This window comes from Trichosurus vulpecula, chromosome 8, assembly GCF_011100635.1.
Source record: "Trichosurus vulpecula isolate mTriVul1 chromosome 8, mTriVul1.pri, whole genome shotgun sequence".
NCBI lineage: Eukaryota > Metazoa > Chordata > Mammalia > Diprotodontia > Phalangeridae > Trichosurus > Trichosurus vulpecula.
Window position 1 is genome coordinate 215,739,437 of NC_050580.1, and position 27,012 is coordinate 215,766,448.

Sequence of the window (27,012 nt, forward strand, 5' to 3'; positions counted from 1 at the left end):
TGAGCAGAGCTGCAGAAGAAAGTGTTGAGAGGAGAGTTTGGATTCATGAGTGATTGTTTACAGGAAGGCCCTAGCAGAGGGGAAGGTTACAGGACAACTTGGTTCCTTGCTATAATAATGTGTTATAATTTCCTTGTTACTACATTGAGGCGGGCTTACTGGTTTTGGAATATAATTGCTACTATACAAATTGGGGGTATTTGTTCTGGATTTGATCCTCTAGAGTCTAAATAAATATTATACTTCCTCTGCCTTCTACATAGAGAGTTTTTCATACTTTGTGATTCCAAGCCATTCAGGCATGCTCATGGTCATCCTCGAGGTCACGAATCTTGCCTTACTGATATAGAATTTTTAAAGGTCTGCAGGTCTTATGGCTACAGCACAGTAGCAATGTTTACTACCATAGTGGCACAATAGCTTGTGCCAGAGGGGTGATGGATTGCTGCAGGAAAAGTTTCCACATTAGAGGAGGAGGATTCTAGGGACTTCATTAAGGCAAATGTTTTTTAATGAAGATTGGACATCCTGAGAAGAGTTTTCCCTCACCCCTTCTTGGACCATTTATGAGATGGAGAAAACATCTCATGGGACTTAGGATTGGGAGCATGAAATCTAGCAGCTTGTAGAGGCTCTGGTTGAGAGGTGGCCAGCCAGGAGAGAAGTAGAAACTGCTGCCTCAGAAATGGGGAAGCAAGGCAAGACTGCCTCTAGGAGGCCAGCATCACATCTAGCAGAAGTAACTGCAACAACCTGACTGGAGAAAGAGACTGAGTGATAGTGGACTGTCTCCCCTTGTCTTCTTTTTCCTCTCCTCTCTCCTCTCTCCATATGTTTAGACGGAGCAGAAAAAAACCCAGGGTGTCTTGTTTTTCTAGGCTCCATTGCTGATGGTAGTTTGTAAAACCGATTCCCTTTTTTATGTGAGGATTTTCATTGTCTGCAGGTACGTCATTGCTTAAGATCAGAGGGTGCATGGAGGGATAGCCTTGAGAGGTTTTATATTTCACACACTATGTTGGAACCCTGAAGTTCTGGCTGGGAAGATTAAAAGACTTCTTCTGGGACTATAAAGCCACCATTTCATTTTACAAATGATCCTATAGTGGAAAACTAAAATTTAAACTCGGATCTCATTTAGATTTCCCCTAGAAGAATGAGCCTGCTGGAGTCTGAGTATTGCTGAGGGAATGAGGCTGGATGCCACCCCTTTTACCCAAAGAAAAGGGGATCACTGCTAGTAATGGAGAAGGTGAAAGCCCTCTCATCAAAGCCAGCCCAGTCAGCACATAGTCTGTGAGGATTTTTCACTCAGCCTCTTTCTGGTTGGGAGGGGAAAGTGAGGAGAACACAAACTCCTTATGCTCCAATTATACCTAGTGTTGCACACATAATGAAATGGAGGCCCAGAATGGTTATATGTCTTTAGAAAAAGATCACTTGAGCAAGTAAGAGGTAGGATTTGAACCCAGAACCCAAATCTAGAACTTTTTCTACTATGCCCCTATAGTTCCTTATTCATTCATTTAACATTCCGTGATATGTTACATTGTGCTAAGGTACTAACAGAGATGTTACAAGCTAAAAGTGCATAATAGTAGCACCAGTTGTTATATTCTTGTCAATAAAAGCAAGGCCATTACCCTCATGGAACTTACCAACACAGATAGCAATAATACATAATCTGGGATTATAAGTATGTTACAAAGTTATGAAAAAAGCAGAATGTTATGCGAAATCCATTGAGGGGGGAGACTAGAAAAGGCTTCATAAAGGTATTTGTACTTTTCAAAGAGGAAGTATTTTATTTAAACCCTCTAGTTAAGTATAAGGAAAATACAAATAAACTGTAAAATTATTCTTACATCTTCAGAGTCAACATAATAGTAAAATTCTATTCACTCTTGCCACCTAGGTCGTCCAGAGCTTCAGGCCTCAAGTCATCTTCCTGATTTCAAATCAGGCCTCAGACATTTGCTACCTAAGTGATCCTGGGCAAGTCACTTAACCCTGTTTGCCTCAGTTTCCTCATCTGTTAAATGAGTTGGAGAAGAAAATGGCAAACGATCCCAGTATCTTTGCCAATGGGGTCACAAAGAATGGAACGTTGAAACGACTGAAAAACAAATTCTCTCTCGGAACAGAACGTTCTCTGAAATATTCTATGGGAAAAGATTTTCAAGACAGATGTCTTCCATTCTTATTATTAATTTTAGGCATTATCTTTGGGAAAGTCCTAACACCAGTGCATAATTCAGACCAAGTGACAGAAATTATTAATGAAATTTATTTCTTATCTGGTTTCTTTCCAGGTCTGATGCCAAGTCAATACTGCATAATTAAAAACAAACCAAAGCCAAAATGATTGCTTTTCAACTCAGAAACCAAATATTGAAAATGTTTTATTCCTCAAATTTGTCTCCAAAAGATACTTGAAACCAGTGAATAGTACATTTGTCTTATAACTGGAGTCAGCCTTTTAGGACTTTATCTATTCAATCTATTGATTTCTTCAATACAACTGCAAGAGTAATCAAATGAGATAGGATTACAGAACAGGAAAGCCTGTTCCCAGAGATTACCTTGCAAGTTTTAAGGGTTTGTTTTTAGGCTTCTAATAAAGAACCAAAAGACCAAGAACATGAAGTGTTAATACAAAACATAAGAAACTCTAAAGGAGGTGGGACTGGTATTATTTGGAAATCCAGTACATCATGTGAATTGAGGGATATCACTACTATAAAGACCTCCCCTTGTTGTTGTTGTTTGTTCTTTGTTCTCAAAGACATCATGATATGGGGAGATGATGCCATGACATGCAAGGGAATTAGGTTTAACTGAGAGAAGGCTGTCAAAGCGACCAACTTCACTTTCTCTTGCAGAGCCATCTGGGTCCAGTGGCCAGCTATAAATCAGGATGACTGGAAATGGCCTCTCACTTAGATTTTTAAGACCAAGATCTATTACCTAATGATTTGTCATGATGATGAGCATGAAGAATTCAAATAAGAATAGAAGGAAGATGCATAAACTGAAGCAGAACCAAGAAAATGATGCACATAATTATCACAATAAGGAAACAAGCATTTATTGAAAGAGTACCAACAAAAAAGAAAGTAGACATTGTATAATTACAGTAACAAAGACTGACCTGCATAAGAAATGAAATTGTCTCTTCCCTTGTTTGTTGAGTGGAAGAACTATAGATTTGAAACATTACATATTCTCTCAGGGAATGAGATGAATTTTTCTGAACTTCTTTTTCTTTTCCTTCTTTATTCTTTCTTACCAGGGATGTACTTTGACCACATCCACTTCAGGAGAATAATTTTTGGTGTCATATAGGGACAAAATAGGGAATAGCCTTGTGATACAGGGAAATCCTGGATGATGTAACTCCTAATAATTTAGGTAAGCACCTTCTCTTCAATTTATAGCTTTAAAGAGTTCCTAAAGCACCAAGAGTTTAAGTGAAAGATCTCCCCTATGGAATTGTCAGAGGCTCTAAATTTATACCATCAGTGACTCTTTATGCAACAAGGTCATGAAGCATGCTTTCTCTGATTTGCCCTTCCTGGAGGGTTGTAGAGAACATTCACGGATATTCTCTGCCTGGGAACTTAGGGGAGCCTATTTCAGGCCAAAGGTAACTCGAGCACTTGTTAATGATCCCCTAATTGGCTGCTAATCAGGAACTGCTGATGACTCAGGGGAACTTTGAAAAGAGGAGACTACTCATGGCTAGGACTTTTTCACTAGGGCTCTCCAGGCTGAGGCCTCTTAGCTATGACTTTCTAAGAATAAGTTTTGACTCCAAGGAGGGGTGGGAAAGAACAGTATCCTCTTTCTACCCTTGTGACATGGTGATCTCACCCATGCGTCATCTAGTGCTGGGAGAGATTGAGATTAACCAAAATTGACTGACTAGGGGCAAGTTTCCCTCTCTTTGGGCATGTTCTTTCCTGAAATTAGACAAAAGAGTATCCTGAAGTGCAAATGTCCAGGTAACCTTGGGAATTTTGAAAGATCTGGAGGTCAGTGGCTACCACACATTAGCACTGTTTACTACTTCAGTGGTAGCAATAGCTTGTACCAGAAGGGTGATGAATCAATATAGGGAAAGCTTCTACATTAGAGAATTTGGTTACTTTCAAGGGAGAAGACATCAGAAAGACAATTAAACTTGGCTGTTTGATCAGTGAGTGCCCATTTCTGAGGTGGGAAGTCAAATGACTATCTGTTTGGATAGCCCAGCACTGGTAGGCTGACACTACAGTAGGTGACTTCCTGTCCCTGTCTTTTACCTGCCCTCATTGGTTACCCTGAGATCATTGCTCTGGGGTTGCTCATCTCCTCAGTAGGGAAAGAAGGCTCTCAGTACTTCAAATTCTTTTCCCAACTTCGCATCCTGGAGAACAGTCATATTTTTGGCTCTGGTCTAAAGAGTCCTCCTCGGCAGTGTGGGTAGGGAGTGGGAAGATAATGAAGTAAAAAAAGATACCTTCAGTAAAACATGAATCAGGCATAAAACAGGCAATTTTAATCCCATGCTGGAAGATAGCATTTAGCAATAGATAATCATGAAACAATTACAATCACTGAGAGATAGTACACAAGTCTTGTTGGAGCAATTGCCTCAGGGCAGTTTATTAGCCATTTTACATTTTGCTTCCCAAAGCTGTCAAAGCTAAGTGGACTCTTCTTTCCAATGGATTCTCTCTCTCTGGGCAACTCCCTCTCAGTCAGTTTGTCACTTCCACTGTTGCTGTGGTTGCCACAACTGCTTAGGTGCCTGGGGAAAGGGGAAAATGGCAGCTAACTTTTAAGAACTCACAAGGCTCTGTATTGAAGGAAAAAAGACATACAGGAAAGCTCAACTCACACATAGACTTTCCTAGGAGGCCATATGCTAACTCAGGATCCTAGAGTCAAGGAAGGAACCCTCCCCTGGACTGGACCTTCAGAAGTCAAAGAGTAATCTTTACATATACAGACTAACAGGAAGAAGGTTGAGGAATAAGGGTTACACAAAGTTCTACTCAACAGCCTGTAAGTCCTCATGGTTGCCAAGAAGGACACCTCCATCACGTATAACCAAATATGCTATGCTTCTTACCCCCTTGAAAAATTTCCTGTCCTTAACAAATCTATAGAGTGCATCTAGCATTTTTATTGTTCCTAGGGTCAAAAGGGTGCTCAGAAATGTCCTTTTCCAATGCCTTGAGTCAAAGCAAATGGCCTATGTGGCATAAATGTTACACAGTCCCAAATTTAAAGGCAGAAAACCCAATTACCCCCCCCCCACCCAACGCAGAGTAATGTAGTCAATAAAACAAATTATATTTTACACAGCAATGAGAGGTTCTTGTATACTTAGTATACATCAAGGGCTTATCCCAACCCAGGAAAATCAAGAAATGAGATTTAAAAAATGAAAATGGGGGGGGAGGGGAAATACAAGGAACTAACAAAAGGGAAAGTAGGGAAGATGAAAAGCCAAACTTTCCCTCAGTTCAAGAAACTTGAATTCCAGCCTAGCTCCCAAAACAGATGGAGATTTATCCACAGGGATTTAGGACCAAGGTCAACTAAAAGTCATTCTTTTACCCTCAGGTAAGAAAGCAAATTGTCTTAAAGGAAAACTTCCACAATCCTCTCAATATATAGGGTCCAACTAGGATCCAGACAAAATTTTAGGTGTTGAATTCCACATACGGCCTGCTGAAATTTCCCCAGGGGTCCCTGTACCCTTTATCAAAAGGTGATTCTTTTAGAGATCCAGGCAGATTTCCTTTGGATCTCTATGCTAAAGGGCACCCCCAAATCCTCTCAATGGACTCCTGCCTTGTAATCCTAATGGAATTCTAAGCTCACCTAATAAAAGGACCAGGAGGATCAATTCAAAAGAAGAGAAAAAAAATAAAATGGGATCAGGAAAGCTCCCAAAAGAATTAGACACTCCAGGTTGACTTGAATCAACCTCTCAAAATGGAAAAGGTATCCCACATCTAGCTCTTATAGACTCAGAATTTCATTTTCCCAGTTTTCATTGACCCAAAGAGAGGTTATATCTCCCTTCTAGGGCTCTTTGGATATCTCTTAGGGCCTGGAGTGATTTTTGTAATGCTATCAGATTTAGCCCTCACTCTTATTTATTCCCCTCAAAATCAGTATCAATGATTACTATCCCAACAAAATTTGCCAGTGCCAGCTAGTATATCTTCAGTATCATTTAACAAGTCAATGTCCCCTCACTGTCAACAATTAGCAATTAATATCAAATTAGCTTTCACAAAAGAATATTTGTTGAGAAAACACAGCAATATCCAAAGTACAAAAAGATCTCTCTAAGCCAAGGAACCCACTTCAAACTCTGAGGAGATCTGGCTCAGACTTGACTTAAAGTGGTAGCTACAAACATTATTCTCACCAAGTCAATTTCAGAATGCAGCTCGCAGCTAAGAGATGAGTCACTCTCTTGCTTATTGGACACTGTCTTGGCTGCTAGGTTAATTCACTGTTGATCAGGAACATCCTCATTAGGTTTAGCTGTTGCTGCTACCAGCTTAAGCTGAAATATAGATTCTACTTACTAGACCACCTCTTACCTTTCAAACTTTACAAGGTCTTGACTAAGTCCATTCTGTCTCTGACATTCCTTCATCTAGGATCAGGAAAGAAAAACTACAAAGAGCCAAAGAAACAGAGATGTTCCCACATGTTGGGAAAGTATAGTGGTTGAAGTGGTTGCCTCCCCTCCACCCAGACACTTAAAGCAGTTCTTCTTCACTCAAAAGTTGACAGAGAGAGAGATGTTAAATATTTACATGTTTTGTATGTACAGGAAACACAAAATACCTGGACATGCTCTGAGGAGGAGGGTGGTGGCCTTCATTTTATAAAAAGGTTCACCAACCTAACCCCCTCATTGTTGATAGTCAGCAAAGTAGATTGTACATTCTCAAAGGAATGGGCCTCTATTGGCCCATTCCCCATAATACCTAATTAGCAATATTGCACAACTGCTATATGCACGATAAGGCTTAAAATATTAGCCCCAAAATTCTATGCTAAAAAATTACCACACCACTGATCCATCATGATTAAGCAAAATTGCTTTCCAAAAGTGCTCTTAAACTAAAAACAGTTGAAAGGTAATAGGTTCAGATGTAAATTTTTGCTACCATTCTATGATCTGAAGTAGATGTCCTACAAATGTAATGGAACATTGTTATGCTATAAGACATTATGGAGGGGGTGGAGCCAAGATGGTGGCTGGAAAGCAGGGACTTGCCTAAAGCTCTCCCCCAGGACCCTCCAAACACCTATAAAAATGGCTCTGAACAAATTCTAGAACTGCAGAACCCACGAAATAGCAGAGGGAAGCAGGGCTCCAGCCCAGGACAGCCTGGTTGGTCACTGGGTAAGGTCTATCGCACTGTGTTGGGAGTGGAGTGGAGCAGAGCCCAGCATGGGCCATGCCCGGACCAACCAGACTGGGAACCAGGTAGAACAGGCCTTAGCACCCTGAATCAGTGAGCTTCTCAACCCACAAACACCAAAGACAACAGAGAAGGTTAGTGGGAAAAAACTGCAGGGACAGAGTGAAAGGAGTTTGTGGTCAGCCACCACCCAGGGGCTGTAGAGGTGGTGCAGCTCTGAGGCTGCTTCCAGAGGTACAGTTGCAGTTACTTCCGGCCCCAGGCCCACCTGGTGGGAGGAATTAAGTGGCAGATCAGAGCAGGAGTGCAAAGCCTGCTTAGATCTGAGTCGCAGTCCAGGTTGGCACTTCTTGGGCGGGGGGAGGGAGGAGCACTGGTGTGGCAGAGCTTGCTGTGTAGAAATAGCTCTGAAAACAACAGTGCAGCCCCTCAAGCTGGAGACAAAGTACTCTCTACTCTACAAGCAGTCATACCCCAACGAAATGCTCAAGGGACACGTAAGTTGGCTGGGAACATGGCCAGGCAGCGAAAACAGACTCAGATTCAGACTCAGACTTTGGAATCTTTCTTTGGTAACAAAGAAGATCAAAACATACAGCCAGAAGAAGTCAACAAAGTCAAAGAGCCTACATCAAAAGCCTCCAAGAAAAACCTGAACTGGTCTCAGGCCACAGAAGAGCTCAAAAAGGATTTGGAAAAGCAAGTTAGAGAAGTAGAGGGAAAATTGGGAAGAGAAACAAGAGTGATGTGGGAAAACCATGAAAAACAAGTCAATGACTTGCTAAAGGAGACCCAAAAACTACTGAAGAAAATAACACCTTAAAAAATAGACTAACTCAAATGGCAAAAGAGCTCCAAAAAAGCCAATGAGGAGAAGAATACCTTGAAAGGCAGAATTAACCAAACGGAAAAGGAGGTCCAAAAGACCACTGAAGAAAATACTACCTTAAAAATTAGATTGGAGGAACTAGAAGCTAGTGACTTTATGAGAAATCAAGATATTATATAACGGAACCAAAGGAATGAAAAAATGGAAGACAATGTGAAATATCTCATTGGAAAAACCACTGACCTGGAAAATAGATCCAGGAGAGATAATTTAAAAATTATTGCACTACCTGAAAGCCATGATCAAAAAAAAGATCCTAGATATCATCTTACAAAAAATTATCAAGGAAAACTGCCCTGATATTCTAGAGCCAGAGGGTAAAATAGAAATTGAAAGAATCCACAGATTGCCTCCTCAAATAGATCCCAAAAAGACATCTCCTAGGAATACTGTCGCCAAATTCCAGAGCTCCCTGATCAAGGAGAAAATACTGCAAGCAGCCAGAAAGAAACAATTTGAGTATTGTGGAAACACAATCAGAATAATACAAAGTCTAGCAGCTTCTACATTAAGAGATTGAAGGGACTGGAATATGATATTCTGGAGGTCAATGGAGCTAGGATTAAAACCAAGAATCACCTACCCAGTAAAACTGAGTATCATGCTCCAAGGCAAAATATGGATTTTCAATAAAATAGAGGACTTTCAAGCTTTCTCAGTGAAAAGACCAGAGCCGAATAGAAAATTTGACTTACAAACACAAGAATCAAAAGAAGCATGAAAAGGTAAACAAGAAAGAGAAATCACAAGGGACTTACCAAAGTTGAACTGTTTTGTTTATATTCCTACATGGAAAGATGCTGTGTATGATTCATGAGACCTCAGTATTAGGGTAACTGAAGGGAATACACGCGCACACACACACACACTCACACACATGGATAGATAGATAGATAAATAGATAGATAGATAGATGGCACAAGGTGAGTTAAATATGAAGGGATGATATCTAAAAAAATAAAATAAAACTAAGGGATGAGAGAGGAATATATTGAGAGAGGGAAAAAGGGAGAGATAGAATGGGGTAAATTATCTCACATAAAAGTGGCAAGGAAAAGCAGTTCGTTGGAAGGGAAGAGGGGGCAGGTGAGGGGGAATGAGTGAATCTTGCACTCATCGGATTTGACCTGAAGATGGAATAACAAACACACTCAATTAGGTATCTTACCCCAGAGGAAAGAAGGTGGAACGAGATAAAAAGGGGGGACAATAGAAGGGAGAGCAGATGGGGGAGGAGGTAATCAAAAGCAAACACTTTTGAAAAGGGACAGGGTCAAGGGAGAAAACTGAACAAAGGGGGATAGGATAGGAAGGAGCAAAATATAGTCTTTCACAACATGAGTATTGTGGAAGGGTTTTGCACAATGATACACATGTGTCCTATGTTGAATTGCTTGCCTTCTTAGGGAGGGTGGATGGGGAGGGAAGAGGGGAGAGAATTTGGAATTCAGAGTTTTAAAAGCAGATGTTCAAAAAAAAAGTTTTTACATGCAACTAGAAAATAAGATATACAGGCAATGGGGCATAGAAAGTAAGGGAAAAGGGGATGGGGGAGGAGTGGAGTGACAGAAGGGAGGGCTGACTGGGGAACGGAGCAATCAGAACATGTGCCATCTTGGAGTGGGGGGGAGGATAGAAACGGGGAGAAAAAAAATAAAAAAAACCATGCATGAACAAAAGAAAGGAAGTTATAGAAGTGATGGCTTCATAGAAACTTTGGAAGATTGGTATGAACTGATGCAGAGTGAAGGAAGCAGGAACAGAAGAATAATTTATGCAATGACTAAAACATTGCAAAGAATAAAAATTTTGAAAGACTTAAGAATTTTGATCAATGCATAATCCGATCAATGCCCCAACCATAACTCCATTGATATGATGATACAACATGCCTACCTACCTCCTGACATGTAATGAACTAATATTGTAGAATGACACATACATTATAAAATATGGCCAATTTGTAGATTTGTTTTACTTGGTTATGCATATTTGTGACAAGGTTCTTTTTAAATTGAGAATGGAGAATTGGAGAAAGGGGAGGGGTTAGTGATAGAGGAGAAGTCTGAAATGGAGGTGAAGACAGAGGAAGAGGAGGAGGAGAACATGAAGGAAGAGGAAGAGGAGGAAGAGGAGAAAGAGGAGGAAGAGGAAGAGGAAAAGGAGCAGGAGGAGGAGGAGGTGGAGAAGAAGAAGAAGAAGAAGAAGAAGAAGAAGAAGAAGAAGAAGAAGAAGAAGAAGAAGAAGGAGAAGGAGAAGAAAAAGAAGAACAAGAACAAGAAGAACCAGAAGGAGGAGGAGGAGGAGGAGGAGGAGGAGGAGGAGGAGGAAGAGGAGGAGGTGGAGAAAGAGGAGGAGGAGGAGGAGAAAGAGGAGGACGAGGAGGAGAAAGAGGAGGAGGAGGAGGAAGAGGAGGAGAAAGAGGAGGAGGAGGAGGAGAAAGAAGAGGAGGAGGAGGAGGAGGAGGAGGAGAAGAAGAAGAAGAAGAAGAAGAAGAAGAAGAAGAAGAAGAAGAAGAAGAAGAAGAAGAAGAAGAAGAAGAAGAAGAAGAAGAAGAAGAAGAAGAAGAAGAAGAAGAAGAAGAAGAAATAATTCACTGAATGCACTGAAGAGAACAGAAGTTCAGGAAATACACAAACAAGCAGGATGGTTTTGAAACTAATGTGTTGGATGCATCATATTCTTTCATTTTAAATTCTATTTCATTTTATTTTATTTTCTGTTCTAAATTCATTCCCTTTCTCCTCTCTGTCCCCCAAATGTATTATATACTTTTTTTACAAACCTATAAACAATAGATATTCAAGGTTTCATATGCAGTACTCTTTTTCTGTTCTTTGTATATGGAAATGTTGATGTTTCTTGGTGTATGGCAAGTTAAAAACAATAAAAAAAGAAAAAGAAAAGAGTTAGATTAAATAATTTCTAAGAACCTTCCTCTACTAAAAATCAGTGCTTTTAACAATGTCAAGCTGAAAAATTAGTGGGAATTCACCCAATCAGAAGTTGCCTGAAAATACCTAGGCTAGTTATTGTTTATTAAACTTAGGAGAATATTTTGCCTTATATTTTTTACTTCTGGATCACTTTTTTGCTCTTATGCATTCTTTACAGGATTGACCTTTCCATATTTTAAGAGTAAAACACTATCTTATTGTAACATTTAATGGGTAATGTGTAATTATATTATATTTATTCTTGAGAGAGCACTTTATGTTTATTTCAATATTTGCTTACAAAAGTGGCAATATTTATGTTTGGTAATATTTTAGAAGATAACTAATAAATTAATTTTCCTACCTAAACTGTAATATTGAGTGCTAAGCTGCCTTGATCTTAAAGAATACTCTTAAATTCACTATTTATTCAGTAATATGTAATATGATAATGTTGTTACTTTTATTGATGTCACAAATGATCCCAGAGTGTCTTAAACAGATTGGTATGCTTCCATTTTATTGATTTTTATTCTTTCTACATATATTCTTGAAAGAGCACTTTATGTTTATTTCAATATTTGCTTATAAATTTGGCAATATTTATATTTGATTTTGTCATAAATCAAGTAATCTACTGTCAGTGAGAATGAACCAGTAGAAAAAAATAAATATATTCATAACGTATTTCAATATTCATACTAAATTGGATATGTTATATTTTTAGGTATCAATTCTCTTTTTAAAATATAAGTGAACACAAGCTTGACCACTTGTTATGTAGCTCAAGAAATATTTTGATGGAGTTATCACCACATTTATGCTGGCTTGCCTTAGTCTGCTTTAAATTTGTCTGTGAGCAGCAAGCAGAAAGATAAGACAATATAAATACTGAGATACACTTTTTCTTTACCAACTGAATTTAATCATATCTCTGAGAAACGGGGAGGAGTACATGTGACTGAGCAAATTTCTCTTTCTTGGCCTCAGCTTCCTCATCACAAAATAGTGAAGGAGATGGGTTGAATTAGATCATATGTAAGCGTCTTTCTAGCTCTGATATGGAGATGTCACAAAATGATGGAGAGTCACAAAATATAAGTCAAACAAAATTGCATAGTAGCCTTATTTTAAAATACTATAGGCAAGTCTTTATTTCCAGAAGATAAGATTTTTTTATATGAAAACGGATGTTTTAATCATTTCTCCTATTTAACACAAATTTTAGGTTATTTTAGGATTATTTTTTTTAATTGGTTCAGAACTCTACCGAAGAGGGAACTAAAGTATGAACAATTTTGGTTACAATCAGTGGATATCTGAAAATAAAAAATCAAATTAAACAAATTATTTCATTTTGATCCTTCCCATGAAGTGCAATACTAATTGTCATAGTCACAGCTATGAAACCTTCAGAATCCTGAAGGCAGCATTACTCCAAATAGTATTTGTTCACAAGAAAGCATAAGAAAAGGAAGTTTCATTTTTCTGTGTTACATTTAATACACTGGAAAACCCAGAAAAAAAGTCTGAAGTCAATTCTAGGCCTTACTTAGACAGCCAATACTTTTAAAAATTGAATATTCTGCACAAATAAAACCAGTCCATCTAAAATTAGAAGGAAAACAAGTCACTTTGGAACCATGACCAAAAAGCCACTAAATTGTGCATACCTTGACCCAGTAAATGCTTCTACTAGACTATACTCTCAAAGAAATTCTTAAAAAGGGGAAATGCATCCATATATACAAAAATATTGATAGTACTTATTTTTGTGGTGGCAAAGAACTAGAAACTAAGGAGGTATCCCTTAACAGGGGGATAACTGAACAAATCATAGCATATGGATATGAATGAATACTATTATGACAGTAAAAAAAAATTACAAAAGGGGATGATTCAGAGGAACCTGGGAAGATTTATGTGAACCTATGCAGGCTTAAATGAGCAGAATCAGAACAATTTATACAATAACAGTATTATAAAGACAATCAACTCTGAAAAACTTTAGAACTCTAATTCGATGACCAACCACAATTCCAGGGGATAGATAATGAAGCATATGTACCTTCTAAAAGAGTGAATATGTGTGTGTGTTTACACATACATATATATGTATGTATGTATATATATCTACATATGTGTATGTATGCAAATATCTGTGCAATATATATAAATATATACACACCAATATGCATGTATATACATAATAAAAGCTAGTATTTATAGTGCTTTAATGTTTACAAAGGAGTTTACAAATTATTTCATTTTATCTTTACAGCAACTCTGGGAGGTAAGTGCTATTATTATCCCCATTTTACAGATGAGGAAATTGGGGCAGAGAGGGGTTAAGTGGCTTCCCCAGGGTCACACAGCTAGTAAATGTCTGAGGCCACATTTGAACTCAGGTCTTCCTGTCTCCAGGTCCAACACTCTATCTACTTCACCATTTAACTGCCCACATACATAACTGTATATGTATACATACACATATTCATACACATACACATACACATATACACACATACACACACATACTTTTAGACAGGAATTTATGCAGGAATTTGTTTTGCTTGACTATTATATTTAATAAAAAGTTTTGTTTCTCTTTTTCCAATGTGGGGAGATAGGAAGGATAGAAAAATGCTTGTTAATGAAAAATAATAATAAAATGATAAAATTGAATGTTCAATTCATTCAATGTGCTTCACACTGGCTATGGAGAGGGCAAAAAGGGGGGACTATCTTCACTGGACATCATTTGGAAAATAAAAATACTAAATTCTTTAATGATATGTTGTATGAAAAATTACATTTAATTTAGAATAATGACTAAAATGCTTAAAAATTTAAAATGTAGTAATTACTGTTGTGTTTCATATAGCTTTTAAAAAGCACATTTGAATGGTTTAAAAAAGGCCGGTTTCTGGAGAAACACATGATTGTAACACATAAAAATCTGACCAAAATCACCAAACCTTCAGAGTTATCATTTTCCAGCTATGTGCCCCTGAGATCTAACATAGATTATCTTCATTTTAGTACATGATTATCAAAAAAGCAATTCAAGTACAGTTAATTATTACAGGAAGAAATAAAGTTCATGGCTACTCCATACTTTCAACTCCAATATCACATGGAACAAAAGCAAACAGAAACATGCTAACTTAGTATCATTTAATTTTATGATTTTGTGATTATGATTTATGATTATGATCACAGCAATCAAACCTGAGAATTGTGATGCTGTTTCCCTTACACTTCTTGGCTCATAGATTGCCATTCAGTATAATAATTGGAAAAGATCTAAATATAACTAGGGAATAGGCAGGTAGGTGGCTCAGTGGAGAGAGCACTGGGCCTGGAATTGGGAAGACCTTAGTTCTAATCCAGGCTCAGATGTTTACTATTTGTGTGACCTTGGGCAAGTCACTTAACCTCTGTTTGCCTTAATTCACTGGAGAAGGAAATAACAAAACCATTCCAGTATCTTTGCCAAGAAAACCCCATAAACAGTATTGGCATGCTACGGTCTATGGGATCACAAAGAGACAGACACAGCTGAACAACAACAAAACTTGGGAATGCCCTTTCTATTCTAGTAAAGAAAATGTGATGGAAAGTAGAAGACTTCCCATGACTTACTAAAAATCTCAGCTACTTGGTATTAATTTTTATAAGAGGACATTTAGAGAGATTGTGTAACTGGAGATTTATAATAAAAATATATAAAGGCATTAAATCTACATATAGTTAACAACTTTATAGCTTTCTTCTTTTTCATCTTTTTTGTTTATCAAAACTCTTGCCCTCCACTCCCATCAGTATAGATTAGATTCATCCCAAGCAAAATTTGCATGGTTCATATCTGTCCCAGCTTTCAGATTTATAAAAAAAAAAAAAAAGTTAACAAGAGAAAATCACAGAGTTCCATAGGATTTAAAATGGAGTGATAACATGGAACAGGGTATATCCTTTGAAGAATGGCCCTGCTTTCTTGTATATTTTAAACTGACAGAAAAGGAGGTGGAAACAAGCTGAGGATGAAGAGGACTGAGGAATGAGAAGTGTTCATTTACAACAATATAACAAAATAAAATATGTGAGATTAAAATTTATCTCCATACAAAACTGAGGAATATCAAACCAAAGTTCCTTCTCAGTCCCTTCTACCTTAATTTCATAAATAGATGAAAGCCAAGAATTAAACCCTACTGCTATGTCACTACCAGTTTGCTTGAATTTATATGCCCAGCTAAACTTGAAGTTTCCTGATGACTCATTTATTTCTCCTTATTTCTTGTTTCCTCAAAATAAAAAAAAAGAAAAGGAAGAGGACGCAATTCACTATTAAATTCCCCTAAAGTGTTTACTTAGTAGCAATCCATCATTTTCTTCCCCCACCCCAATTTAATAAAAATCAAGCAAAAGCTCTTACATTGAGAGACTGATGATTTCAGAGTCTAAAATTTGACTAATAATGAGAGAACCATATTAGCTCTTCACTCAAGGTTTTTGTCCAATTTCGTTTTAGACCTACTTTCTCACTAGACTCTCACAAATGTCTTTATTATGCAACCCACTAGCTACCTGAATGTTTCTAATGATACAAAGTCAAAGTTTTCCCATCTTAAAAAAAATTATCCATCCAACATCTCAGTGAGGCTGGTCTAAGTACTTTTATTTCCATTTTTCAGATAGGCACCTAAGACCCAAGTAATACCTGAAGAACTCTAGGTTTAATTGTGCATTCAGAACCAACTGAAAGGTGATGATGATATAGTTCCAGAACTTAAGTCTCACCTTCCATGTGTTTATGAACTAGAGTGAACTTCAAGGGGACCTTGGTTTTGTATTTCTCAATTTTATAAAGGAATAAAATTTGCACAGTTTTTAGGTTATCTTTCCATAAAAGAGCACATTCATTCTCTTATTCTACAGCTCTCTGCTTTACTTTCTCCCCTTTCTCTTTCCCCAAGTAAGTTAAACATGCATGGAAAAGCAGACCCTTTTCTCTGGGCACCCTTCCAGGTTCAAATTATCCCACCTTTCGAGTGCTTTCACATACTTGGGGTTGCCCACAAAAATCCAGGTCTCTTCGAAGGCTTTTGTTTAAACCACTCTTCTCAATTCACAGGAAAGGAAAGGGAAAAAATACAATTTTCAAAACACATAGTCTTACAGGCGAGTAGAGTTGGGCTTAAGGTACACACTGGGACATTTATTCTGGAGGATCACGGCAGTCATAGGCAGCTGCAGAAGCCATAGTGCTTTTTCTGTTCCCTAGATCCCCGCAGGCTAGCCGTGGAAAGGCGTGAAAAGGATCTGAGTGTGTGACTCGAAGTGGAAAGGAAGAGAACTGAAAAAGTCTACAGCAGTGGGAAATGGGAGCAGAAAACAATTATCTCTCGGCAAATAACAGAAATGCAGGGGCCAAGGTGGTAATACTTTCTTATTAACCAGAGTAGAAGCTATCATGAGAGAGTTTCCCCTGTAGCTTTGATCTCTCCCCAGTTCTTCCTTTTCAATTCAGGACAAGCCAGAGAACTGCAAAAAGGAACTACCTGTTTTCTATCAAAGGTTCTCATTCACTTTTAAAATGGATTCATTGTAAATGTACTAGAAGCATAGATACTGTCAATGCAGCATTTATATTTAAATCAATTAATTTTAATGAATTCTTCATTCACTTATGAGTTAAATTGTCTTGCATGGGAAAGCCAAAGAGAATCTAGAACGAAAAAGTTTCCTCCGCCTGGGTTCTCCCTAATTAGGAAGGTTTTGAACATTTTAATCATCATCAACACCGCTGTTATTTGTCTCAGTCCTGTCGGGTTTTATAAAAATGAGCAGCAGTGAAAGCCTTTCTGTCTAGTTAACTGCCTCACAAAAAAATGATGTAAATGGCCAAAGGGCTTCCTTCTCTCTCTCTCTCTCTCTCTCTCTCTCTCTCTCTCTCTCTCTCTCTCTCTCTCTCTCTCCCCTTTCCCCGAGTTTCTCCCTCCCTCCTGCTCCCTGTTCCCTATTTCTCCTTCTTTCCTTCCCTCCATCTTTAATGAACTGTGTAGATCTGTGAGAATAATATCAGAGTTTTCCGTCAGAATGAGCTTAGCACTGTACTGAGGCATAGCCTAATATGACCCGACACCTCCAACCATCTGCGCTATCTATCTGCCTTCTGATTTACCAAATCCGCACAGGCAAAAGATAAATTGTACTTGATACTAAAGAAAAAACATCCAGGCCCAGTTCAGTTCCATTGCCCTGAGACCAATGTTGAATATTCCATTGTGGTTCATTTTTTAAAAGGGAAGTACCTAGCAAAAGCCGTTCCCAGCATTTTCCTTGCTGTTTGTCTTGTTTCCCTCAAACTAAATTAATGCTGATCAAACTACCATATGAGAAAGAGATGGGGGACAGTAACACTTTGATGATTAATAAATCGCCCTTTAAAAAACTCTTCAGAAACATCACTTCGAAGAAAGCCCTTTATTCTGTGGAATAAAGCACTCAAATCCTTCAAGGTTCTGAAAGCAATCAGTTTTCCCTGATCAAAGCATGATGCTTTTTTCCTTATTTTCCTTTTTCTTCCCTTCCTCCTTACTCTCCTCTTCTTTCATTATGTATTTACTTATTTATTGGTTTATGTGTGAGACTCAGTTGGAGAGATCAAAGGTGAGAGTCTCCTATTCTCATTTTAAGAATTTTTCACTTTAGCTGAGGGAGGTAAGACCAACCTACAAAGAAGGGTGGAACTGAATATCTAATTAAAGCCTCGAAAATAGGCTTTTAATTCGCTGTCTTGATCTTCATATTGACTTCTTATGTAGGGTTGTTCTAGATATTTGTTCAAGTTCATTCAACTTGAAGGGTAGGTTGATAAAGTACCTAAAAGTACTAGCTTTATTTGTGTAAAAAGGCTAAGTTCGACGTCTACGAAACTCCTTCTTGGAGGAGTTTAGAGCTATTCTCAGAATCAATGACTGCTAAAAGTATTCCCCTTTCCAAATTTTAAGGTTGTGGTATTAGGTGTTTTAGAGAAGTGGGGAAGAGAAATCTCTGAACACTAGGGAACTGAAATTGACCTCTTTCTATAAATCTTTTCCTGTCCATACTGCTGTAGAATGTTTTAAGATTTGTAGCTGGGGTGAAAAAACGAAGATGCAGTAATAGATATAGGGAAGAATGAATGGACCCAACATACTGACCTCATACAACCTGTCTCAATCTGTGTAATCAGCCACAATTTTTCTAGACTTCAATTAGTCGGACTTGTATCCTGAGGCGCTGTGTTTTAAGCTTACTGAAGACTTAGACCCTATAGTGTTTTTTTTTTCCTTGCCCAATTTGTCCTTTCTATGTAACTAGAAACTCCAGCAAGTAAAATTCCCCGGAGTCCAGGAGCAGTTTTTCTCTAGTGAGCACTTAAAGGCGACGCCAGGTTCGGGAATTGTAAAACACAGGAGCTCCTTTCCCTTTCTTTCTCCCCATTGTCCACCTACCACACAGTGTCTCTTTCTCCGACTCCAGTAAAATACCTTAGAAAGTCCAACTGTGAGTACCAGAGCTCTGGGCGCTGTCGAGCGCTGGGAGGTGCTGAAATCTCTCTTCTATGCTGCTCGCAGTCTTGATTGGCAGATGGTGACAGTGATTGACTGGGAGGTCTCCACCGCGCGCAAGCAACCAATCTGCCAAGTCCAATAGCAAAACAGGAGCAACAGCAGCTGAACTAGATGTGTGTTTTTTTTAAACCCTTCCTCCCAGCACTCCCTCCTTTCTGTCTTCCCCCACCCACCCTTCCACATTGCCGCCTCCCCCCTACCCTTCCTCTGCAACAAGCCTAGCGCTGGCAACATATCCCAATAGACCTGACATTCGGTGCTGTTTTTCAGTCCCTCCGCCGCCTAGGAGTAGCTGGCACAGCCTTCATCAAGAAAATAATCCTCATCCTCATCCTTCACTGGACTCTTGCTGGCGAAATTTAAAATTTGTTTCGATCCCCTCCCTCCGCTACTGGTGGGGAAAGCAGCCTCGGCAGTTTTCTCCATGTTCCAGTTGCCTATTCTGAATTTCAGCCCCCAGCAAGTAGCTGGGGTATGCGAGACCCTGGAGGAAAGCGGGGACATTGAGCGTTTGGGCCGCTTTCTCTGGTCCCTGCCTGTGGCCCCCGCAGCCTGTGAAGCACTGAACAAGAATGAGTCGGTGTTACGAGCCCGGGCCATTGTGGCCTTCCACACAGGGAACTACCGGGAACTCTACCACATTCTGGAGAACCACAAATTCACCAAGGAATCTCATGCCAAGCTACAGGCCCTGTGGCTGGAGGCTCACTACCAAGAAGCCGAGAAGCTCCGGGGCCGACCTCTGGGGCCAGTGGACAAGTATCGGGTGAGGAAGAAGTTCCCTTTACCTCGGACCATTTGGGACGGGGAACAGAAGACTCATTGCTTCAAGGAGAGGACGAGACACTTGCTTAGGGAGTGGTACCTGCAGGACCCTTACCCCAATCCCAGTAAAAAGAGAGAACTAGCCCAGGCAACCGGACTTACCCCCACACAAGTGGGCAACTGGTTCAAAAACCGAAGACAAAGGGACAGAGCAGCAGCGGCCAAAAACAGGTCAGTACCTGGGTGTTTGACTGCCTTGAAGTGTCTAAGGGTTTGGGGAGAGCAGTTTAGTTTCCTCCGCCTCCTTAAGCGTCACTAGAGACTAAGATACTGAAGGTTAAAACTGAGGCTTTGCAGTCTCTGCAGAATACAAGGGAAACTGAGATACATCCTTTGGGGTTGTTGGCGGGGGCAAAGCCTCTGAGTTTCTCTTAAATTGAAAGAAGTCAGGAGAGTTCAAGGGCTCCTGGGTGAACATCTTCCCACTGGGGCTCCTTTTCTCCTTTCCGTTCGGGTTCTGGGTTGTAAACGCTTGACTGGGGCGGCAGTTCCCTCGGCCGGAAGTAACTACTGCTACCAGGCCCGAGAAAACCATGGGAGAATCGCCTCTCTAGGTTAAACACAGAAATCATATTAAAAATCAAGAAACTATGCACAATTCTAAAATCACCAATTAGGTCTCACCCTCCCACTAACCTCTCAGGCACCGGCTCTTGAGGCTAATCCTTGCTTGGATTATCTGATATAGAGAAATATGCGTAAATAACCCCCCAAAATGTTCTATTTTACTTAATTATTTTAAATAATCTCCATTCTCCATGGAGACACTAGTTTTCTTCTAAGGCCAAGTCCAGTTGACCCTAGTTCTTCCCTCCCGTCCCTGCTGGGGACCTAGCGGTGACTGTCTAAGCCGACGTGATCCAGACTCAAGACTAAGTCAGTTTGGGCTGTTTCAGCCGTTCGTCACAGGGCCCTGAGAAGTCAAGTAACAGTTTGGAAAGGTCCTCAAACAAATCCTGCTACACACACACACACACACACACACACACACACACACACACACACACCAATTGTCCCTGCAACCAAGTGGGTCAACTGAACTCCCAAGTGGACCCTCTCTTTGCAATCATTGCTTCCTGCTCTGACCGCAAAGGGAGGTTGCAGGGAGGGGAGTGGTGGGGAATGCAAAGGGAGGTCTGGCGGTAGTAGAAGGCGCAGGTACTGTAGAATTCAACCGCGCTGGGAGAAAAGATTGCCAGATCATCCACTCCATTTATCCTGTGAACAGAGGCCTTGTGCGAGCTGACAGGCCTTTGGTATTTTCTGCTATTCGGTTTTTTAAATCACACAATAGAAGCATCCCTTGTGACTATGGAACCCCAAATCCCCAAATTCCATGAATTCAAGAAGAGTCGGAAAACTAAAGAGGCTGGGGATCGGGCCTTAACTGTCATGGGTCGCAGAGGAGATAGTGTCCGGATAGAGACTTCTTTTGTGGGAAGCCTTAAATATGCAGGTTACTTTCCCCTGTCAATTCTGGGACTGGAAGTGGACTTTAATATCTAAGTGAAGATGCCCAAGGTGAGGGAAAGGTGGTGAGCTGGGTATGCGAAGGGTTCTAACTCCGAATCTGGGAGGTCAGGAAAGAGACGGGAGGGGAAGGGAGGGGTGGAAAGAGCCAAATCTGTGGCGGAACTGTGATCTTGTGTCCCTGATTCCCCGCAGGCTACAGCAGCAGGTGCTGTCCCAGGGCTCAGGTCGGTCGCTGCAGACCGAGGAGGAGAGCGCTGGGGAACCTCTGGGGGCCGTCGCCAGCCCCGCTGCCAGCCTGTCTAGCAAAGCCGCCACGTCGGCCATTTCCATCACATCCAGCGACAGTGAATGTGACATCTGACGCCCAGGTCACCATCTCCATCCCCCCACACAAAACACAGACAGAAGAAGTGAAGTCATATGTAAAAAGTACAGTAAGACAAAACAAAAGCAAAATAAAACAAAGGACAGAGAAAGAGAGAGTAAACGAAAGATTAGTGCCTGCAACCTGCCAACGTAGGGAAGCTTCTGGGTTGCTTTCTAAGAAGCTCAGGCTATAGATGCAGTGGCAGCCTCCGAATGCCCGGCGGACAGACCTTTTTCCCCACTAAAAACAAACAAAAAACAAAAACATCAACCTTACGTCATAGTGGGATGCGACAAGGAAAAAGGAAAAAACTAAATACCAAGTCTCTGTTGCCCTTTCTTTCTCTAAAAGGATCTTACTGAAAGGATGCCTCGAGAACATAAATACTAAGTTGCAAATATATTTGAGCCTGCGCTGTAACTCTCGTGAATATTTCATGTCGAAAAGACATGGGGTGGTTTGGGATTTTAAAATTTTTTGTTTTATATATATTTTTTGCTTTAAAGGGTTTTTAAAAAAACTATATGACGTTCATTTACTTATTTAAGGGATCTCATGGTAGGTTTTTCTATCCTTTTTTTTTTTTGCTTGTTATTTCTTTGTGCACACCTGTAGTAGAGCATGTGCGCTGGCTAGAGCAGGATCAGCACTGTATGGAAAAGCTGAAATAATAAAAATAATCTGGTGAGGAAGTTTTATTACGTATAGGATTTGTTTCAAAGTTTTAAAGAAAATCCTAAACTCCACGAGTTCACGTTTGTAGGGCGAGTGTGTATGTAACCTCAAGATAAGAATTTTGGCTTTTTCCTTTCTCCTCTGATGATATTAAGCTTTCACTCGGGTGTGTTTCATTGTCTGGTCAGAATTAGAGTGGCCCATCTTGGGGAAAATATTATTTTACTTAGGAGGCAGCAAAATGTTTGTTTAGAGCAACTAACCTCTCTTTTTTCCTATCGGATGTCTGGAGAGTGCAATTAACACACAGGCAAATTTAAAGTATCCATACATATTTTTAAAATTTGTTTCATGGATTTATCCAGCATCAAGAGATTATACAGTTTGGAGGGGTTTGTATCTGAATTGGTGAAGGGAGCATCTTCATAGAGATGACAGTGTGGGTAATAGTTAATATTAATTATTAACATTTTAGGCATTGAGGAATAACATGATGGAAGACAAGGTCATGATCATTAATTTTTAAGAAATGTAAAACTGTACTGACATCTACACAATGTGAAAACTTTCCTTTACCACCCTTTTCCCTCCTTCCCTCCCATTCTTTTTCTGACCCTCCCCTACACAAATTTTTAAAGTATCTAAATAATTAGCATTAGTAAGAAAGAAGCAAACTGAATTTGAAGTCATGGAACAAACATCTGATGTTTATCAGCTGTATTACTCTTCTTCAATAGGGCTCAGGAAATGAGGCAAAATGATGCTAGAACATAGGGATGAAGGAATGAGAGATATAACTAAAATTTCTCCACCTCCAAGTAGGAGAATAAATAATCAAATTCCTGGCTTGGTGTGGTATCTGTATTAAATATATAATAAAAAGGAAAAGCCTTCAAGAGCCTCATTATGATTGGTAATGGGTTCAGTTTAAAATATCAGACAAATGCCCTTAGCCCTTAGCATTCTTCCTTCCAAAGCACAACAAAACAAAAAGCACCCACTGTTCTTGCTCTAAGAAACCCAATGCTATCCTTAGAGCGGCTAAGCTTTTTCCCACCGAAAAGGATTGCATATTATGCAATTTGACATTGATCTTTAAATCACTTGAGCTGTTCTTTTTTTGTCTGATTGGTCTCATTTCATGCTTAAAAGATGCTTTCTAGATAAGAAGATTGGTGACTTGTTTTAGTAGAAGTGTTGTATTGCTAAATAAAACAGCAATAATAATTCAATAGTCATGAATAAACCAAAAGATAGAATATGTAGCTGGACATCTGGGAGGCTCAAGTTTTCAACTTTTGTTTCTAAATCAGTTTATTAAATTTGTGAGGTTTTCTTTTTTAAATGGTTGTAGTTGTACCAAGGAAATCATATCTGGAATTACAGAATTGCTTTTTCTTGTGCAAAATCTCCATATAGGAAGATGTGAGAGGGTCTTAACTAAGCTAAAGATTTCATATCCAATCTTAGATGACTAGCATACCACCCATACTCAGATAACTGTCCTGGAATAGCTGGAACATTAGGATATTCTTGAATTGTAAGTAGGCACAGTAACTCATCAAGAAATCCCAAGGTATTATGAGCTGCCCTTATAGTAACTTGTTGTGTAAACCCATTTGGATCTCCCAAGCCAGTGATGAAAGGTAAAACATTCCCATTCATAGCCCAATTGGGAGAGGAAATGATACACTAATGAATTTATATAAAGAATTTCAAATCATTTTGAAAATCTCATCCCATCCATCAATACAAATGATGCCTAAAGGCGAAGAAGTAGGTCACTTTCATGTTTAAAAGATAGAAGAACCACTGTGCAAAGAATAATTTTGTTTGAAAACATTAATAATTTTTAAATAATGTTTAATTAGTAGGAAAAAAGGACTAACAGTAATGGAACTCTCCTTTCAATGTGCAGAAAATATTTGTATGAAACCCTCGCATGTATCCAGATTCATATGTGATGAAAAGGCTTGCATTTTGAAGCATTCCTTATTTATGAGCGATTTACAGATTTTTGTTATAAAGTAATCTGAAAATAAGCATATAAGTGGGGTAATTGCCCCCAAATCCTTAAAATTAAAAATTATCTAACCAAAATGAAGAGGCATTCAAAATAATCCTTTTATGAATGAATCCACAATTTGAATTTCCAAAAGAAAATTTTAATGGAATTGGAAAGGGACACAGTTACTATCTTATTTAATACACTTTGTTATGCCCACTTGTCTTTTCTTTTTTTCCAATTATTTCAAGAAATTAGTTTTTAGAAGGCAGTAAAAATGGAGAGGGCCTTTGATTTTGGTGGATCCCTGAGCAGAGCTGGAAGCCTCTGAACTAGAGAACTGCCTATACCACTGTTTTTTCTTTTTCTTTCTGCAATCCATCTCGGGTCACAAATTTCTAGATAAGCCTTGCGGCATCGAAGTGGAAACTAGATGCAATGCTATATTTCAACCTGGGGATTTGACATCCCACCCACACCACCCCCACCCTCACCCCAGCTCAGTCTATTTTAAGACTCTTAAATATTTCAACCTCCTGCTGGTTCCCAAAATGGTGCAATGCTCCTTTTTCTCAAAATGCCCCAGATCTTCTATGCTCCCAAATCTACAGCCCACCCTGTTTCCACCAGCCTCCCTCCACTTCACCAGACTGTTTATCAAAATCAGGAAGGGGGGTGAGGGGAAGACTCACTCTTTGTTTACATTAAACAAATTACAGGGAAAAAAGCTCAGTCAAAGTCTGCCTTGACCTCTCTCTTTCCCCTTAATTTTAACAAAAAGGAAAAAAAATATTGTATCCAAAGAGAATGTGAATGGGGAGGGAGAAGAGAAACAGCTTTTTCCTCTATTCAGTTAGAACTGGGGGGAATGGCAGAATATTTCCGCTTCTATTGTGACTCAGGGCAGCCCCGGGAACAGTGAATGGGGAAATCTGGTAAGCGGTCTGGGAGGCTGTCAGACTGTTCAGGGTAATCAGGGCTAATGATGGGGTCTCAAGCCCTCTCTGGGACAAAAGGGGGAGCCAAGGGGTTTTTGTGAGGCTGAATAGCTAAGAAGTTTGTATAGGAGTTGTTAAGGAAGAGAAGAGGAGGGGGCAAATACATGCATGGGGGTAAAGGGGGAAAGGGAGGGTGGAGAGGATAGAACAAGATCACTGTCCATAGATTGGCATAGAAAGATATAAAGAAAACCTAAATCCTGAGGACAGAGGCAATCCCAGGTCCAACACAGAGATATCTTTCTCTAAGGATATGCAGTTAGAGCAGCATTAAGTATCCCCACTTCACCCTCAAGGCCTTGAGCATTTAGGGGGATCACGTACCTTTATTGAAAAAGTGTATGGAGGGATTGAGTGGGGTCAAAAGGTAGGGGTGGGTGGATTAATGCCTTGGCAATTTTAGTCATCTGGCACGTAGAGACTTTGTCCGTCTTAACTTTGCTCAGGTAGTCCAACCCTGAAAGTAACTAAAAGGGGCATAAATGTTGCTATTTAATTCCTAGAAAAGGATTCTCCTGTTCCAATTCCTCCTGGGGTAGAGGAGAACGAGAGAAGAGAAGGTATCTGGAAACAGGCAGGATTGGGGATAGACAAGGAAAGCAGCTGCTTAGAAAGCACCTGCTAGTGGGGGGTGGGTAGCTGGGGGAGTCACAGGGAAGGACACTTTAATATTACTATCAACAGACATATTTTAATGCCAGCAAAATGTACTCTCCTTGGCACTTTATTTGTTTTGTGACCTACTCAAATGCCCCTTGGTGGTGAAGTTCAAAAGCTATATCAGCAAAGCACAGGCTGCAAAAGCTTGCATTAGGTCAGGAACACAGACTGTGTTTGCCTCTGAGAAGCCAGCTAGCTCAGTATAGGAAAAGATCACCACTGGAAGACTGGCCACCAAATGAAGGATTTTCACTACAAGTGTGAGAGGCTATTTACTAAGGCACCAAATGGATGCTATTTGCTTCAGTAGTGAACATGATATAGGAGAAGGAGCTGGAAGGAGAAGTAGTCTAAAAGGCTGGAAGCTAGAAAAATCTGGTTTCAAACCCTTGATATTTTCTATTTGAGTGACTGTGAGAAAGACTTTTAACTTTTACGAGCTATCCCTTTCCCTTATCTGTAAAGTAGACATGATAATATTCATCTAGCACATAACTCACAGAGCTGTTGTGAATATGAAATGAAGAGAAAGTCCTATAAAAATGTCAGCTTTTCTCATTTTTTTCACAGGAGTAGCCACACCTGTGAAATAATGGACTATTTGAAGCATTTATTTTGTGATAAATCAAAATTTGATGTTACAGTGAAAGTTCATCACTGCAGGTGGACAATAACATACAGGATCCATAAATTCCAAAAGTCAGGGAGAGGTGAAAAATTTTAATTGTATCTATAAAGTATAAATACCTCTGCCCAGCTCTGCCTGCAAAAACTGAGAGGAATGGGTATAGCAGGACACCTTAATGCAGGAAAGGGAGCATTGGGATCACTGAACTCTCAGGAGGAATATGGGTCATTCACCTTCAGTTAGCATATAGACACAGCTATAAACGTAATTTTATCTCTAACTTTGAAGCTTTAGTAGCAACCACTGTCCAGTGAAAGAGTTAGCTGAGTCTTCCTATCAGAATTATTTTTTTAAAGAACTGGCTTTCTCTCTGGAAGAAGAATCACTCCTATCCCTTCTCCCCTGCAGCCATTTTGAAGGGCTCTGCTGTAATGCTTGACTTGAAACATATCCCGCTGCCTTTTGCATTTGCTGAGCTCAAATATCCCCACC

The 27,012-nt window shown here is 39.6% G+C and overlaps 1 protein-coding gene across 1 annotated transcript; it reads left to right on the forward strand.

The window, feature by feature from the left end:
• The first annotated feature begins 10,646 nt into the window (after positions 1-10,646).
• SIX6 (SIX homeobox 6) lies at positions 10,647-21,548 on the forward strand. The gene is made up of 4 exons (XM_036737013.1): positions 10,647-10,743; positions 19,166-19,177; positions 19,306-19,885; positions 21,380-21,548. Exons 3-4 carry the CDS (start codon positions 19,314-19,316, stop codon positions 21,546-21,548), a joined length of 741 nt encoding a protein of 246 aa, XP_036592908.1. The 5' UTR covers positions 10,647-10,743; positions 19,166-19,177; positions 19,306-19,313.
• Positions 21,549-27,012: the final 5,464 nt, after the last annotated feature.

What these genes read in the sequence shown, in the direction of transcription:
- SIX6 (XM_036737013.1), top strand. Translation starts at nt 19,314, where the DNA reads ATGTTCCAGTTGCCTATTCTGAATTTCAGCCCCCAGCAAGTAGCTGGG. An exon ending in GCAGCAGCGGCCAAAAACAG is followed by an intron (nt 19,886 to 21,379) that starts GTCAGTACCTGG and finishes GATTCCCCGCAG; the next exon opens with GCTACAGCAGCAGGTGCTGT.